Here is a 17,086-nt window from a genome sequence, read left to right on the forward strand (position 1 = left end):
CGACTAAGAAGATCAAGATTGTTAATTTCAAAGAGGTCCCAACTATGGAAGTAACATAAGGAGTTGGGCTACAAATTGGGGGTTGGAAAGGCAAGGAAAACATTGAGGTAATTCACTTAGATGATTACAAGTTTGTTCTTTCCTTCACAAGATTAATGCTCTGTTGGTTCATTTTGTCGAATTCATATGTATCTTGGATACTTGTCAACGGCAATGCATTGTGCTGGTGAGTCATGATGAGAAAGGTGGAACCAATGTATTTTCGGTAATCCAACTAGTTGAGGATGTTTATTGTGGTAAGAATATTGACTTGGTGGATTAGAGTGCTACGAAGAACCTCTTGAAAAATCTAGAGGGTGCAACAAACCGATATGAACTCTGTTGAGTTATTAGTGGGGCTACCACTTATGAGAGAGGTGGGTTGTGCATCAAACTTTGTGGGAAAGTGGTGATGCAAACTGGATATTTAAAACGAGTAAATGTTGTGAGCAAGGTACATCTCAAACACTTTTTAGTGTTTTTCATTATGATTGGTCGTTGACGTGACAAAAACATAGAAACCTTTTCAAAGTTTTGAAAGGGGTAAGTTGAGGGGCTTACAAATCAGGCTTAGCAGCAATAATCAAAATTAACCCAATGTTTAATGTGGGTGTGTTAAAGTCTTTTTGTATGGATCAAGGAGATCTCGATCTAGGCAAGTCATAATGGGGGCAAGTAAGAGCAGTGACCTCTTTCGATTGAGATGTACAAAAGAGAGAGACAAGTCGAGTTAGACGAAGATAGAGACATAAGCCGAGACAAATGTTTTGAGGATTAAAATTACCCAACATAGAGAATAGTTGGGAATTAGTTGAGGCATCGTGGGAGTTCAGGGGCAAGTTGGACCAGTGACATTCCGAGGATGTGACAAGAGCATCGCGAGAATGGTTGGATGAGAATGTCACGGGCCACGAATTAAGTCCCATGACAAATGCACACAGAACGTCTCATGGAGATCAACTGATTAAATAAGACTCATTTGACCCACTTAAATTGGCCCAATTTGTATAACATATGGAGAAACCCATCTACTTAGCTTGGTGAATATGGAAAGTAGTTTATATTTTATCAAGGTGAATATTTTGTAATCTTAGATGATTTTGTAATATTAAGAATCTCAATTTGTAGATCTTAGTTATTAATGTAATTTAAACAATATTGTTAGATCTAAAGAGCTCAACTTTAAATAGATACATTCCCCTCATTTGTAATCATATCATTATTGAGTAATCAAATACTTTTAAGGACATTTACTTAGACACCTTGTATGCATGTTTTCTTGTGGCTTATTCGATTCTTTCATTGCTTTTTATCTGAGTTTGCTTCCGCTAAGTTCGGTGCCTTAGAGAATTTTTATTGTGAATTATTACTTTTGATAGTTAAGTTGACTTAGACAAATTTAAAACTATATTTTTGCCTAAGACCACGCGGTTCATTAGACTAAAATTCTAACATCATGACAATTGCACGTAATAATATATTTGTCGCATATGACTTTGAAAATAAAAGAATTCAAATTAACAAATTTAAGGATTATTTGTTGGTTAATATTTCAAATTCAAAAAATAAAAATAAAAATAACAATTAAAATATAAGGACAAAATCCACAATTACCCATAATACAAGGACTAAAAACAAATTTTGACATTAAAATTAGCTATGTAACACTTATTCCAAATTCAAGAACTATGCTGGAAAAACTCGACTGTGTACAAATATGGACGCAAGAGATAATTATAAATGCTACAGAGAAATTTATCTACATGTTCTTTGTTTTAACTATACATGCTTATCTGCAACAAGTCGAACTTTATTCAGAGATTCTTTAAAGGCTTGCCATGCAACAGTATAATGATCTTGGGATATCATCCCTTCTTCGACAACTTGCATTGCCCGTCTGTGCAAATGGTCGAACCACTGAACTGGGTTGCTAATGTCGATGTTATTGGATCCAAGTTCGGGTATGTATAGTCGCTTAAAATCTTTCCGCCAGCGAGACAAGATATACTGGAAAGGGATTTCCTCCACGCCGTTGTAGTGGAGGACACACAAGCAGTGTCGGCAAAGGTACCCGTTGAAGTTAAAGCAGCTGCATATGCAACGGATTTCTGTTCCGGCTTTGTCATGCATGACTTCGAAGTTCTTGATATTGCTCCGGTCTCCTTCGGCCTCTTGTTCCTTAATCATGTAGGTTATAACCGGTCCGCTGGCATGAACTTGGGTGATGCTAAAACAAGGCATCATCACAACTTCATCTTGGAACCTCCTGAAAATTTCATTCGTATACAACTTCGAAAGCTGTAATTCGTAAAAGCATCTTGTTTTCAACAATGGACTTGAATCTCTCGATTCGAGATCATTGATTGCTTCTGTTTTACGCTCTTCTTGCACAAGTAATTCGTACTTGCCAAAAAATTCTTTCAAAGAAGTTTGCTTATGCACAAAACCGTCAAAAAACGAGCTCCTGAACTCACCATTTTCAAAAGTGCACATTCCAGCAAAAAAGGTATCTTTTTGGTAAACCGGAGCCCATCGCTCTCTTTCCTCGTACAGAGTACAAAGCCATGCATGATTTGCAAGTCCGAACCGTCGAATCATATCATCCCAGCCCATTTCAAATTCGTCCACCTTCACGGTCTCATAGACTGTCCTATTTAATATCATTTGAAAGACATCAGATTCCTGCAACTCTCCCAAATTCTCGAATAAGCTTTGCATGACATGCGACAAATGCAGTCGATGATGAGCCCTGGGAAACACCTCAGATATTGCACTTTGCATGGCCCTGCAGTGGTCTGTGATTATGGTTTGCGGAGAGCGACCAGACATACAAGTAAGCCATGCCCTAAATAGCCAAACATATGATTCGAATGTATCATCAGCAAGCAAACCACAGCCCAGCAAGATAGACTGCCCATGATGATTTACTCCAACAAATGCCACGAGAGGAATCTCGTATTTGTTTGACAAGCACGTGGTATCAACTGCAACCACATCACCAAAGTAACCATATGCAGCCCTAGACCTAGAATCTATCCAAAAAACATTCCTTAAACAACCTTCATCATTCAGATCTATCAGGTAAACGAAATTCGGACTAGTAAGCTGAATGCGGCTAAAAAAATCATATATAATTTGGGAATCTCCCTTGTTAAGCTTCAAGCGCTTAGAACGATCAACGGTCTCACTAATTTCTCCTTCAAGTGAGTTCAAGTTTCCATAACCCACTGGATCGGCCGTAGATGTACGGTACAACTTGATAGTCCGCACTTCTACATCCACAGTAGGCTCTACCTTCCTTTTGGCCACAGCGTCCATCTTCTTGTGTGACTTACAATTTTGTGCTCTTTCATGGTCAAATAGGTGATTGTGTTCCAGTTTGACTTCATCGACCCTCCATCTATTTGATTCTACTAACCTCAACCTTATCATCGCGAGACAGCCAGTTCTTGTTTCCTTCCTACGACTGTTTGCTTCTTTGATTGTTTTGAAGCCCTCGCAGTTACAACAGAGCACGGCTCCGCGCTTCTCTTTGCTGTTACGCTTCGTCCACGAAGATTTGACCCTAATTGCAAATCCTAGTTCCTTGGCATAACAGTTATAGTAATTATAAGCATCATCGTAAGATTCAAACTCCATTCCCACAACCGGCGGTGGATAATTTTTTCCTTGGGATATGCCATTTTCAATGGAAACTGCAGTCGCATCATCCCCGTTGCTTTCATGATTGTCATCAATCTCAAGCATTCCGTCACAATCATCCTGAAGGCCATTGCTTTCAATGTCGAGGCAGTTTCCTTCTATGTCAAGGCCATTGCTGTCGATATCAATGTCATTCCCTTCCATTTCAAGCTCATTTCCATCATCCTCAAATAGTTGCTCACTATTTTGAGAACCCTCTTCCATCTGAAATGGAAACCCCATCAAATGGATAACTGACACTTAAAGAAAATACAAACAGAATAACCGAAGAAGTAACGCATAAACGATGCTAATAAGTGATCTTTGAGATTCCAACTCCTCCCCACGCATTTTGTTTTAAGGAATGGTTACAATAAAAATTTAAGAAAACATGACATTATTGGGAAAGACAGCCACGAACCCCAAAAATATTAGTCTTTATTACCATAAAAAGGACATGAAACTATACCATAAAAAGGACATGAAACTACCTTACTTATACCAAATATATATAAAAGATTTAGTACATTTAATTATGCTCTTCATCCACATTCATTTCTTAGCATGGTTTCACAATTAAAAGTTGTAATCAATTACTCATATATTCTCACACAGAAATTTAGAAAATTTCATCAAATAATTTGAATTTTATTGCTTTAAATATCAGGAAGTAAAAACTGGAACTGTAATGGCAAAGAAATAGAAAACAAGGTTCTCTACTCTTAGCATATCTAAAGAACGGCGTAATTTCTTCATTGAAAATCAAGGTTCAGCTTAATTAAGTAATAAAATAAGAATTTTATTAAGAACATCCAAGAAATTAAAGATCAAAACCCTAGAAATGGGGGGAAATGGGAACTGGGAAAGGCAAAGAAGTAAATCGAGTGAAGGAAATGGGGGAAACGAACCGTGATGAGAAGGTTGGGCGGCGGGGACGGAGACAAAGCGTGATGGTGATCGCCGGTGGAAAACGCCGGATCGCCGGTCATGGTTGGAGTGAGGGTGAGGGCGCCTTGCGTCAAAGTATGAGAGGTTAGTTTTACCCTAAGGCTCTCAATCACTATATTCCCACTTTGGTCCTTTGTTTTCCTTGTATTTGCTTTGCTTAGTTGCAATTGAAAAGAATGGTGCTACTTTTAGAAATATTGAAAAGTTTAGGGACTCAGCCATTTGATTTTCCATTTTGAAGTGAGTCTTCTTTCCTTTCTGGTGGAGCTAAGGGTTCCGTGGTTCTGTTATCGATATGTTAGATTCTGAGTTGAATGATAACTCCACGCGCCGGTTTCAACGTGACACACGCTCCAAAATCTAATCTAACTAACAATCGATTCAGTTATAAAATTACCAATAGTGATTCTTTTTATAAAGGAACAATTATTATTTCGAGGATAAATATATTTTTATAATTTAATTAATCTAAAAAAATACATATACTAAAAATTTTAATATTTGAATCCAAAATATCATATCTTTACTAACTCAACTTAACCATTTAAATCTAGACCTATTCATGGGTCGGACTATTCGTCTAGGCCCGCCCAAAATTTGAAAAGTTTTTGGCAAAAATATTAGACTCGTTCAAAATATGAGTTGGGATTAAACTTTAACATTCAAAGGTCGACCCGACCCATTTTAAGTTTATAACACTTTATATTATGTTATTTTTATATATTATGTAATTTAGAACACATTAAAAAATAAGCATATACTAAATATATAATATTACTCTAATGTAAATATTAAAAAATGTTAAGATGACTATATAAAAAATTTCAATAAATAAAAATTATTAAATTATTAAATATTAAAATAAAATAAATATTTTATTTAAAAAAATTAAAAATAATATGGGTAGGTCTAAAATAGGCTTGTATTAATCTTTTATAGATATGGACGAATTGTACAAAATTTTTGGCTCAAATTTCGGGTCAAGCCAGACTTGAATAAGTATAAAGTATATTAATATCATGCTTAGATCCGACTCGGCACATGAGTACATCTATTTAAATCAAATTATATTTATTTTTCATATAATTTTAGCTTAACTAGTTTTAATATAAAAATAATTTAGGAGGCGTTACACTAAAAAAACTTATAGCGCGTGGGTATGTGGCGAACTAGTAATACTGTTTTTTTTCCTCTGTTTTTCTGGTCCATAATTTATGAACAAAACACTAAAATCTGTTTTTATTTTCTCAAACTTTTAAGGAGAAAAATAGACAAAAATGGTGGAGGGAGTTTAGTTCGTTAAAAGCAGTGGCAAAGAAGGCGAAGGTAAATAGCAAAAAAAAAAAAATGGCGACGAATCTTCTGCTCACTCCTCAGCCGCTTGCTTTTTCAAAATTCTCTGTTTCAACCAAAAAAGTAGCGATTAACAGCCAAAGAGCGACGAGATTCGTCGCCAAAGCCAGTGGTGGAGAAGAGAAGAACGACGAGAAAGGCTTCACTCCGTTTGGTTTCGTCACCGATAATCCTTCCAGCCGCAGCGCCATTCAATTGCCGGAATCCCCCGCTGAGGATGGCAATGTCGGCCAAATGCTTTATGTGAGTAATTTTATTATAGCCGTCGTCGCCTATGCACTTAAAGTTGTGGATTTTATATTCGATGAAAAATTAATGGGATCAAAATTGCAGAGGATAGAAGACAAGGGAAAGGACTATGGCTCATACATAAAGTCTGGAAAGCTTAGATGGTTTGTTAGAGAAACTGGTAATGCTTCACACTTTCCCTATATTTAAAATCTTGATTGTAATGGTTGAGCTTTTAGCTCGATTGGTACCATTACTATTGCAAGTTGTAACAATAGGAGTACGTGAGTTCGAGTTAAGCACGAATTATATTCCGACTTAAGGGTTTTAGGGAGAGTAAGAGTAGTAATAGGAATTGTATAAAAATCTTCCATTGCATATCACGTGTTCATGCTCAGGATTACTTGTCCAAACTCAAGTGTAAAAACTCCATAGTTCGTGTATGGGATGATTTTCCTAATACTAATGTCATATTTAAACTTAACTCTAATTGCTTGGTTGCATTTAGTTTATGCATTTGCTAATCATTTTTACTCATTTGAAAAGAAAATGAAAAATGAAATCACGCAAAGGTATTGTTATTGTTTTGAAAGTAGTGTTGGGTGGTTTGTAGGGTCACCTGAAAGCCGACGTGGTACAGTTGTCTTCCTACATGGGGCTCCAACACAATCTTATAGCTATCGAGTTGTAATGTCTCAGGTTGTGTTTAACACATATTCGAATATTAATTTCGACATATAATCTGAATTTTCTTTTTTAAAATTTGAGATTTCCCTTTTGTGTGTTATGCATTAGATGTCAGATGCTGGTTTCCATTGCTTTGCACCTGATTGGATAGGATTTGGTTTCAGTGACAAACCACAGCCTGGATATGGGTTTGATTACACAGGTTTTCGTAGTTACATGATAAAACCATCGTCTAATTCACTAACATTGCGTCAGATGTAAATCCATTAATGCTATATATGTTAATATTTGCAGAGAAGGAGTTCCATGAGGCACTTGACAAGTTATTGGATGTCTTGGAGGTCAAGTCTCCTTTCTTTCTTGTGGTTCAGGTTTGATAATCCGCTATGACATGAATACTTGAAGATTTAAAATGATGAGTCATAGCAACATAATCTACATACCTAATTTACTTTTTTTTTTTTTGGATATGGTTGAAGGGGTTTGTTGTAGGTTCATATGGATTGACATGGGCATTGAAAAATCCCAGCAAGATATCCAAATTAGCAATTTTGAATACTCCATTAACAGTTTCATCTCCTGTTCCTGGACTTTTCCAACAGCTAAGGTTTGGGTTTATCTTTCTATGAATATGCTATTTGGATCCGACAATTACAAGCTAATTGAGTTGGAGTAACATAGATTATGAAATTGTCCTTTTGTTTCTCTCACAGAATACCACTTTTTGGAGAATTTACTTCTCAAAATGCTGTGATAGCTGAACGCTTTATTGAAGCAGGTAGCCCGTATGTATCCAATTCCAATATATATCCCTGCTATTTTCACAATATTTCTCTTCTTATGTTATAGCAGATACCTATCCGTATTTGTTATTCTCACCTAAATCCGAGTTTCTAAAGATGAAATGGTAAATGTCTTTTGACAGATATGTGCTGAAGCTGGAAAAGGCTGATGTCTATCGATTACCATATTTGGCCAGCAGCGGACCTGGCTTCGGTTTGTATTTCATCCTTACATTTACGGGCTTTTTTCGGTTAAATGCTTAACATGATGTCATAGCTCGTATTATGTTTTGAACCTGAGACTAAATCTAGTTGGTTTATGCATTCACCTAACAAGTCCGGATTTCAAATCCTAGTGTTTACAACTCCTTTAATTCGGGTTTTATTCAAAGACAATTCCAGTAATGCAAAAATAGTTTGGTGTTTCAGCATTACTTGAAGCAGCAAGAAAAATTAATTTCAGAGACATCTCAAGTCAAATAGCTGATGGATTTGCATCTGGAAGGTACATTTTCTTCTTTAGCATTTTTATTCTCATATCCAATACTTACATCCGAGCCCGAGCAGTATTGCTCTATAGCTGTATAGCAACTTTCTCCCGTATGGGAATCTAGATATAACCCTTTTAAAAACCCTTTTCTCATCTTCAGATGGGATAAACCGGTTCTTGTTGCTTGGGGTTTAGCGGACAAGTACCTCCCTCAAACAATAGCCGAAGAATTTCGGAAACAAAACCTGAGCTCAGTTGAGCTCAAGCTGATAGAAGGTGCCGGTCATATGCCACAGGAGGACTGGTAAAACTAGATTCCATTTACATTATCCGTTTTCATTTCTGCATTTTTATTTTATTTTATTTTTTGGTCTCATTATATTGAAAATCAACAGGCCTGAGAAAGTTGTTGATGCTTTGAGAATGTTCTTCTAAGTTGCATACCCTTGTTTATATGCTATTGACTTCCCTTTTCTTGCAAGGTAAGTTACCTACAATTCCTTCTATGTTAGTTCACTTTCTTTATCTTCTTTTTAAAGTATTTGTGTCCGATGTTTATGTCCAATAGATATCTGGATAGTGGTGAGTATTTATTGATTTGAACTAATTTAACCAACCAAACCGAATAAATTTAATTTATTTGGTTCGATTTTGAAAATTAATTTATTTAATTAATTCGATGAATTACCCAAATTTTTAAATTGATAATTAAATAGATTGAATCAGCTGGTTTTTTTATTAATTTTAAATTATATGTGACTATGTTATATCATTTATGTTTATAATATTACATGTTATATAATATATAACTAATGGAATCAATTGACTTAAATTGGGTATTTTTTTAAGGCTTAAATTATAATTTTATTATTATATTAACTTAAAATAGAAATTTGTAATTTTAGCAGAGAGGCCTTATTTGCCCCCTTTAGATCAGGGTGGCAGTAGGGGAACTGGCAAGGGTTCGACTCTTAAAATTTAAAATTGGTAAATTTTTAATTTAATCATAAAAATATAAACTATTAAAATGGTGAAATTGCGTTTAACTCATAAAATTATATAAACTAATTTCCTTGCAAAACTCAAAAACATATAAAGCTTATACAAAAATTTGCTTGCAAATCTTTTGGATCTAAAACTACTTATTTCATATTTCCTGCAGGTATTTTACAGAAAACAGAGCAATGTAATTTTCTGATTAACTAAAACTATTGTATAGATTTGTAGTTTAGATGATGTATTCCCATATATCCAATGCACAGCACAGGACAAACATTTTTAAGCTCAGTGACTTGCATAAAACCTTTCATATCGGACGAAATTGATTATGTAATTGAAATATAAAATAAAAATATTTTTATCAATAAAAGATAAATTGATTATGGTATCAATAAATAAAAGTGAATTTTAAAGGTTCTAATTTTGGAGGTAATGAATCTCTGGATATAGACTACAAATATTATTAGTGAAATGAGAAAGCAGAAAAGAAAATTAAATAATTTATTTAGTTATATTGTAATGGATGTCATCCCATATATATGGTATATAGAAAGAGAGAGAGAGAGATTATGTAGCAGTGACGGCTATTTTCATTCCATTATTACAGTGACCGGGAAAACCACAAACAAAATAGTTACGTCCTTGTTGAAGAGTGATAAGGTCATCTCCCGTCTCAAATACTTGAGCATCGTCTGCCACATAGCATGATTCATAACCTTCCTTATCTACCACTGCAACATCGTGGTTTGGTCGATTATACTTAAATTCTGCAAATATATTTTAGCATAAAAAAATCTTGATTGACACGAGTTTCAAAATTTAAACTGGACAACTTAATCTCTCGTATGTATGTATTTAAACTTACCAAGGACATCACCAGCCTTGAAGGATTTGCCATTAGGCCAATTACTAACACCAAAACCCCATGAAAGTGGCTGCAAAGCTGCTCTGAAAACATAACAGTAGAGTGAACCAAATCATTGCACTGCCTCTTTCTTGGCCCATTTCTTCTATGCTCTTTTTACACTAGGAATTTTAGAGGTCTAATTTGTGATCTAAATGGGTTTGCCCTTTTTATAGCCATTATTTTTAAGAAAAAAAATATAAGAATTTGGTAAACCCCAAAGCCAAATCTTTTCCATTTAATTTGAAATCAACGAATAAGGATTTTATATGACCTAATTGATCCTCTTCTTCACCATACAATCAACATCCAAAATTCAGTATTTTCATTTTTTTTTCCAACATTACGTACTCAAATCAAATGTAATTTTCCTCGGCATTGTAATGATAAAAAATAATATATGTCAAATTAAATTATCTACTTTTTAGAACAAAACAAACAAAATATTTCAATTATTATTTTAATTCTTATTCAAATGTAAAAAAATATTTAAAATAATTAACAAAAATAAATTCTAATATTAAAAAAAGTTTAAATTCAATATTGACGTATATCTGGACCTGATCATAGGCCAGGCCATCTGGCTCGACCCGAAGGCCTGTCCAAAAGTAGAGCGTTTGGACAAAAATATAGGCCCGAAAAATGAGCTTAAGTAAAAAACAAGACCCATTTTCTAAAGAGACCAGGCCTTGGGTAAGTTTTTTTGGCCCGAACACAGCTCGACCCGAATTTGCAAAAAAAAAACTTGTTGCTTTTTGCTGTTGTTTTATTACTGTTTTGTTGTCATTTCACTATTACATTGATACTATTTTGTTGTTATTGTTTGGATATTCTATAACTCTTGTTTTATTGTTAATTTTGCTACTATTTTATTAGTATTTGTTTGCTAAGTTGCACATATTTTAGTGTTATTTAAGTATAAAGACTAAAGTATTCTAAACAAATAAATATTTAACAATAAAATGTGTCATGCCTTTATTTGTCACTTTACACGTATCAACTTTCAACTATCAACTAAATTTTACCACACACTTTTAAATAAACAGTTAATAGAATTAGTTGATTAAACCAACCACTGCAATCACCTTAATTTTGAATATAGTTTAATTTGACCACAAAAAGAAAAAAAAGAAAGGGAAATAACATCCTCCATTTAGATTTTGTAATGCATCCCATAAACATAGAGAGAGATTAGGTAGGCATTAACAGTTATTTTCATTCCATTATTGCAATGGTCGGGAAAACCACAGATGAAATAGTTATATCCCTGTACAATATTTAGGGTCTGTTTGATTGGTGTAAAATATTTTTTGGAAAACATTTTTCGAAATTTCCTGTATTTGTTTTGTGAAAAATGAATTCTCATAGGAAAATATTTTACAAACACGGTAAAATCCAAAGCTTTTTTTGGAAATTGTCTTACCCATTTCTCTACCGTAAGACATTTTCCTTTCTCCTTTCTCTTCTAAGCAAATTTTCTTCCACATCTTCATCTCCGTTCATCACCTCGCCTCACCATCTCCGTCCGTCATCTCCGTTGACCGTCGGCCATACTTCTATTTTGAAGAAACCCTAAAAAATTGGCAGGCACAGTCAAGAAAAGAAAACCCAGAAGCAGTGGTTCTCTCTCTGTCATCAACAGGTGTTTTTTCTGTTAATTTTCACTGATTTGATTTCTAGATCGGGTTTGGTTCTTGCTTTTCTTGGTTTTCATCTTTGTTGTTGATTTATATTCTGCCCTCTTTATACATAATGTTCTGTGTAGAGAATGAGTATATATGTTGTATCCTGTTGAATGAGAATATATAATTGAACCTATTTTACTTTTCTTTTCCCAGTTGGTCGTGGAAAGAATGTTGGCTTCTGAAGGAATAAAAAGGGTAGAACTGGGCAGAGATGAATTTGAAAAACGAGTTTGGGAGTGGAAAGAGAAGTATGTCTTCCCTTAAATTATTTGCATACTTGGTTTTTCTGCTGTTCTTTGCTGATTTTGAATCTGTTACTTTGTACATATCATCTCTTGTGTTTTTGTTGTTTATGAAGAAATGGCTTGGGGGGGTTCTCCACAACTTCAATAAATTCTACTTCTTCTCCTTCCAAATACTGATACTTATGGAGTTTTATTGCTTTAACCCGTTGCTTAATTTCTGGTGTTTATTGTTCATATTTGACCATTAAGGTTTCATATAGGTACTATTTTGTTTTGTATGTTTTATCTATTTTTTGTTCATTGCTGGTCTTTTTTCTTTTCAATTTCAGGTATGGTGGGACCATTACTAATCAGATTAAGAGACTTGGGGCTTCTTGTGACTGGACTAGAGAATGTTTCACCCTCGATGAGCAGCTAAGTCGTAAGACAAGTTTTATATCTAGTAAAAGTGAAATCTAGCTAATGTTCAAAGTCTTTAAATTATGTGTAAAGTTCCAATCTGTGACCTGTTTTACTTGTTACCTCATTTGTTTTCTTTGCATTGTACATATGGCAGTAATAATAGTAGTGATAATCATAGAAGTAATAATTAGGTGCTTACATTTGTTCAAATAACAGTAGGGTAAGTTTGTGTTCTGAACTTGCATTCCTATTGCAGGAGCTGTTATAGAGGCATTTATTAGACTTCACAAAAAAGGATTAATTTAGGTATATGCCAAAATTCCATTGCTTACTATCATGTTTCACTTTGCTAACTGATATTTAGCATGTTTATTTTCTCATTTGATCATAATATTCTATCTTCCTGGTGTATATGGTATTGCTCAATGTGCAGATTCCTCACTTGAGACCTGCGGAATACAAGAGGTCTAGATTACCTAGGAAAAAGAGGACTGTGAACCGTGCCTATGGTGGTGTGTTATCTGGCGGTGCAATCAGGGAGAGGTGTGCTTTGATCTATTCTCAAACAATATTAATAGTTCATGCCTTAGTAATTTTTCTTCTTTTTAGGACAATGACAGATGCTTCAAATGTGAATTATTTTGACCTTAACACTTAATGAATAATTTACGAAAATGTCAATGGTTTTTTATGGGATTATTCGGGCCTTTTTGGTTGAAGAACAGAAGATAGTGAAGAAGGTTTTGAAGATTCAGAAAACCAAGGAAAAGGTTTCATCAAAGAACCAGTTCAACTGATAAAAGATTCATTATGACAGGAAGTAACAATGTTGTTTTTGATTTTTTGTTTTTTTCTTCTAGTTCTACGCATTTTCAGACATCTCTTGTACAAGTAAATTTCATAAATAAACTTCATAAATAGAGAAAGAATCAAGACACCGCATGTTGTATCAATATCTTTCTAAAAGGGTGGCAATTCCAGTTGGCAAGAAATAGAGCAGTAACCACGTAAAATTTGGGTTGAAAATATTGATACTTTTATGTGGTGTAATATTATGCACTTGGACAATGTTGTTACTATGTGGTGTACTACTAATTATGTATTTGGATAATATTATTTCTAGTACTCATTGTGGTTTCAAACAATTTATAATTATTCAATACTTGTTTTTTAACACAATTACAAATAATTTATTTGATATCAGTTTTTTAATTTATAACGATTAATATTGTAGCTTAATAATTGAGTATTATTATAAATAAATCATTGCAATATATGTAAAAACAATTTAAAATATAACAAAATTATTAATATATTAATATATGTAAAACAACTTTTCCGGAAAATATTTTCTGAAATCATCAAACAAGCAGAAAATATTTTACATGATTCAATCAAACACCGAAAATATTTTCCAAGAAATCATTTTACGAAAAGTAAAACATTTTCCGAAATTATTTTACGGAAAACATTTTACCGACAATCAAAGCAGACCCTAATAATATCATCGAGTACTCCATTTGATTTTTTTATCAATCTTATTATAGATTCGATAAATATTTACAAATAAGATATTTTATCGATTTAAAACTTACATAAAAAAAATCAGCAACAACACTACACCAAAACTTATAATCAAATTTTTGCTTTTCTGCTCAACCAACACATGGTTAAAGTCGGTTTTAATTTATTAGGTTAATTAAGTTAATTTTGTCTGTTCATTGAAAATATAAATATTAAATATATTAACTGAAGTCTTCATTGTTGAATTATTGATGAAATAAGAAAGAAAAGAAATTTATTTATATATTTATTGTAAAATAACGAATCGAGATGACTACGTAGCAGTAATAGCTATTTTCATGCCACCTTCACAGTGACCTGGGAAACCACATACAAAATAGTTATCTCCCTTTTTAAGCGGAATAAGGTCATCTCCCGTCTCAAAAACTGGAGCTTCTTGTGGAATTTTACACGACTCATATGCTTCTTTATCTACTACTGCAACGTCGTGATTCGCTCGATTATACGTAAACTCAAGGACATCACCCGCCTTGAAGGTTTTTCCCTTGGGCCAATTGCTCACATCGAAACCCCAACCAGAAGCATCACCCACCATGAAAGTGGCTGCAAAGCTGCTCTGAAAACATAACATTAGAGTCAACATAATCATTGCACTGCCTCTTTCTCGGCCCATTTCTTCTATCTTTTCTTTACACTAGGAATTTTAGAGGTACAATCTGGGATCTAAATGGGTTCGCCCTTTTTATAGCCATTATTTTTTAGAAAAAATCAATGAATTTGGTAACGTATAAGGATTTTAATTTACCTCATAAATCTCCTTTAATGCAATACAATCACCGTTTATTTATTTGGATACTCATATTAAATGTTTTTAAATACAAAATGGTCAATACAAATAGTTAAAAGAGATCAATACAAATTATATATATATTTTTAAAAAATAAACTATTTATTTTTCTAATTTTTTTTTTATTTTGATGGGAATGTTATTTGCCGGAAAAGTGTTGATTAAAATCTTGAGAAAGTTAAAATAATACGTACTCGGATCCACATACAACCTTAAAAGCTTCGAGCTGACCCTTTCGCATCATAGTTTAAGGATTTCTCAATAAAATTTCCAAATTACTTTACCAACGCCTCAAACATCATTGGATAAATCATAAATTTATACCCAAAAACCACCCTATCAACATACACCTCATTAAAAAAATGAAATAAAAACAGTTTATCACTCAAATTTGAAATAGAACCCCCAAAGGGTGCAAGATATTGACCAACGTAGTCCTCATCACTTGGAACTGAATTGTGCTTGCAATTAGAAAACTCCCAACCAAATGGTATTCACAAACCTTCAACCTTAGCCTCTAACAGGATTTGCCAAGCCTCCTCCTCTCTCCTTCATCAATCCTCAGATTTGCGATTTCTTCTTCCATGATTGCAATCTAGACCCCACATTCGACAAACCCACCCCAAGAAGAAAACATGCTACAAGAACAGACCTGTACTATCATAAATTTAGTTTTTAAACTTTATATATAAAAAAAAATATAACAATCATGTGTGCAACTTTTGAGTTATCAATTATTCTCTATATATAAGCCATCCAAGTGATTGAAGTATACAAATACCATAATTGGTATACATTTTCAGAGTCAATCGATACTAAATTAACTAGTGCTTCAAATCAGTGGAAGTGTCACCAAATGATTAAAATGTATACCATAGTTGTTTTAAGCATTTTATTTTTTAAATAAATTTTGAAAAATATTTATTATTTTTAATATATATTAAATGGTAGCAATAGAATTAAAGCATTTATACCCATATAATATTTTTAAATAAATATATATATATTTTAAATTTTATATAATTTAGAAAACTTATCTTCAATGACTTTTTTATTAATTTTAATTTTTTAACTTTTGAACTCTATTTGATATTTTATAAAATTTAATAATATTTTTACAAATTTAAAAAATTTAAAAATATTTTTTAATTTTAAAATTTAAGTTTCCAATAAAAATAAAAAAAATACTTCTTCTACTTTTGACTCCTTTTTTTTGTTGATGTGATAGCTAACGTGGTACTAATACGTTAGCAACCATGGTTGACATGAAGCACCACGTTATTAATGGACATATTAACGCTGTAACAGTCAAAGATGAAAAACGTTGGTCAAATGATTTACTTAATTAAATATATTTTTCTATGAAGAGGGCTTAATTAATTTTTTTCCGAAAGTTTAAATTAGGCATATATATATCCCTTTAGTTATTATTATTATTATTAATTTTAAATATTATATACAACATACTAACAAAGAATAATCTCGAAGCATGCTAAAATATATAATAACTTTTAAACATATTTTAATACTTCATTAAATTTTTTGGGATTTATATTAATGCCTGAATAATTTGTATGATGACGTGGTACTCTAAACCTAAATCTTACCATCGTATAATTTTTTAAGAAAAAATATAAAATTTTATTATGATGACATAATATCATAGGGCGATATTATTACATGGGCTAAAATTAGAAAATATTACAAAATTTTAAGATTAATGTAAGAAAAATTACCCAACTCTAAGATAAAATAAAAGAGTAAGTTATGGAATAAATATTGTTTTATCCAACTTTTAGGACTTAGGAGTTTGCCGCCACTTTCACTTGTCCCGTTAAAAAGATAATTAAATGTAATTTATATGGACTTAAATTTTGTTTTTTTTTTTTAAGTAGCATTAAGAAGGGAAGAGCGCAGAGACGCTTCAAATCCCTCAGTTTCCCTCACAATTCACACTATAAATAAGGGTTAATCAAATTTCTTAATTCTTGTTTTTGGTGGCGCCACCTATATAAATACTATAGAAATACTGTAAGTTCTGAAAAAAATGGAGGACTTTAAAGCAATTTTTTATTTTTTGGTGGAGCCAACTTAAATGGCGCCACTAGACCAGACCTGACATCCTTCTTTTATTTTTTATTTTTACTTTTTTATTAACTTTTGTCTTTTTCTTTTAATTTTTTTCTTTTTTTAAGTTTTAAGTTTTTTTCTTATTTTATTTTGTTTATTTATTTATTTATTTTATTTATTGTTATTAATTTTAAAAATTTGG

General features: G+C 32.7%; 3 protein-coding genes, 1 non-coding gene and 1 pseudogene across 5 annotated transcripts; 2 read left to right on the plus strand and 3 right to left on the minus strand.

The window, feature by feature from the left end:
• Nucleotides 1–1,668: 1,668 nt before the first annotated feature.
• On the minus strand, nucleotides 1,669–4,883 carry LOC105799110 (protein FAR1-RELATED SEQUENCE 8). Its single transcript, XM_012629492.2, has 2 exons — nucleotides 4,629–4,883; nucleotides 1,669–3,945 (listed from the first exon to the last, which is right to left on the minus strand). The coding sequence occupies exons 1-2, from the start codon at nucleotides 4,707–4,709 to the stop codon at nucleotides 1,819–1,821; spliced, it is 2,208 nt and encodes a 735-aa protein (XP_012484946.1). The 5' UTR covers nucleotides 4,710–4,883; the 3' UTR covers nucleotides 1,669–1,818.
• Nucleotides 4,884–5,904: 1,021 nt separating this feature from the next.
• LOC105799111 (uncharacterized) lies at nucleotides 5,905–9,495 on the plus strand. Its single transcript, XM_012629493.2, has 12 exons — nucleotides 5,905–6,264; nucleotides 6,355–6,430; nucleotides 6,863–6,948; nucleotides 7,045–7,138; nucleotides 7,231–7,307; nucleotides 7,416–7,543; nucleotides 7,650–7,721; nucleotides 7,862–7,932; nucleotides 8,148–8,223; nucleotides 8,369–8,512; nucleotides 8,604–8,690; nucleotides 9,371–9,495. Exons 1-11 carry the CDS (start codon nucleotides 6,016–6,018, stop codon nucleotides 8,641–8,643), a joined length of 1,113 nt encoding a protein of 370 aa, XP_012484947.1. The 5' UTR covers nucleotides 5,905–6,015; the 3' UTR covers nucleotides 8,644–8,690; nucleotides 9,371–9,495.
• A 134-nt stretch (nucleotides 9,496–9,629) lies between these two features.
• On the minus strand, nucleotides 9,630–10,222 carry LOC105799114 (chemocyanin-like; annotated as a pseudogene).
• Nucleotides 10,223–11,422: 1,200 nt separating this feature from the next.
• Nucleotides 11,423–13,396, plus strand: LOC105799112 (uncharacterized). 2 transcript variants are annotated; one of them, XR_008188577.1, is made up of 6 exons: nucleotides 11,423–11,753; nucleotides 11,950–12,044; nucleotides 12,371–12,462; nucleotides 12,700–12,749; nucleotides 12,877–12,986; nucleotides 13,169–13,396. It is a non-coding gene; the product is annotated as an uncharacterized LOC105799112 (transcript). The 2 variants fall into 2 exon arrangements; XR_008188576.1 differs by having other exon boundaries at nucleotides 11,434–11,753; nucleotides 12,877–13,396.
• Nucleotides 13,397–14,216: 820 nt separating this feature from the next.
• Nucleotides 14,217–14,654, minus strand: LOC105799113 (basic blue protein). The gene has a single exon (XM_012629499.2). The coding sequence runs from the start codon at nucleotides 14,638–14,640 to the stop codon at nucleotides 14,281–14,283; it is 360 nt and encodes a 119-aa protein (XP_012484953.1). The 5' UTR covers nucleotides 14,641–14,654; the 3' UTR covers nucleotides 14,217–14,280.
• Between the last annotated feature and the right edge of the window lie 2,432 nt (nucleotides 14,655–17,086).

Source organism: Gossypium raimondii, chromosome 9 (genome assembly GCF_025698545.1).
Source record: "Gossypium raimondii isolate GPD5lz chromosome 9, ASM2569854v1, whole genome shotgun sequence".
Lineage (NCBI taxonomy): Eukaryota > Viridiplantae > Streptophyta > Magnoliopsida > Malvales > Malvaceae > Gossypium > Gossypium raimondii.

Bases quoted from the DNA above. Each gene is read 5' to 3' on its own strand.
- LOC105799110 (XM_012629492.2), bottom strand. From the start codon at position 4,709: ATGACCGGCGATCCGGCGTTTTCCACCGGCGATCACCATCACGCTTTG. The intron at 3,946-4,628 runs GTTCGTTTCCCC...TTTCCATTTCAG, and splicing joins CGCCCAACCTTCTCATCACG to ATGGAAGAGGGTTCTCAAAA.
- LOC105799111 (XM_012629493.2), top strand. From the start codon at position 6,016: ATGGCGACGAATCTTCTGCTCACTCCTCAGCCGCTTGCTTTTTCAAAA. The intron at 6,949-7,044 runs GTTGTGTTTAAC...GTTATGCATTAG, and splicing joins ATCGAGTTGTAATGTCTCAG to ATGTCAGATGCTGGTTTCCA. The intron at 7,722-7,861 runs GTATGTATCCAA...GTCTTTTGACAG, and splicing joins TTTATTGAAGCAGGTAGCCC to ATATGTGCTGAAGCTGGAAA.
- LOC105799113 (XM_012629499.2), bottom strand. From the start codon at position 14,640: ATGGGCCGAGAAAGAGGCAGTGCAATGATTATGTTGACTCTAATGTTA.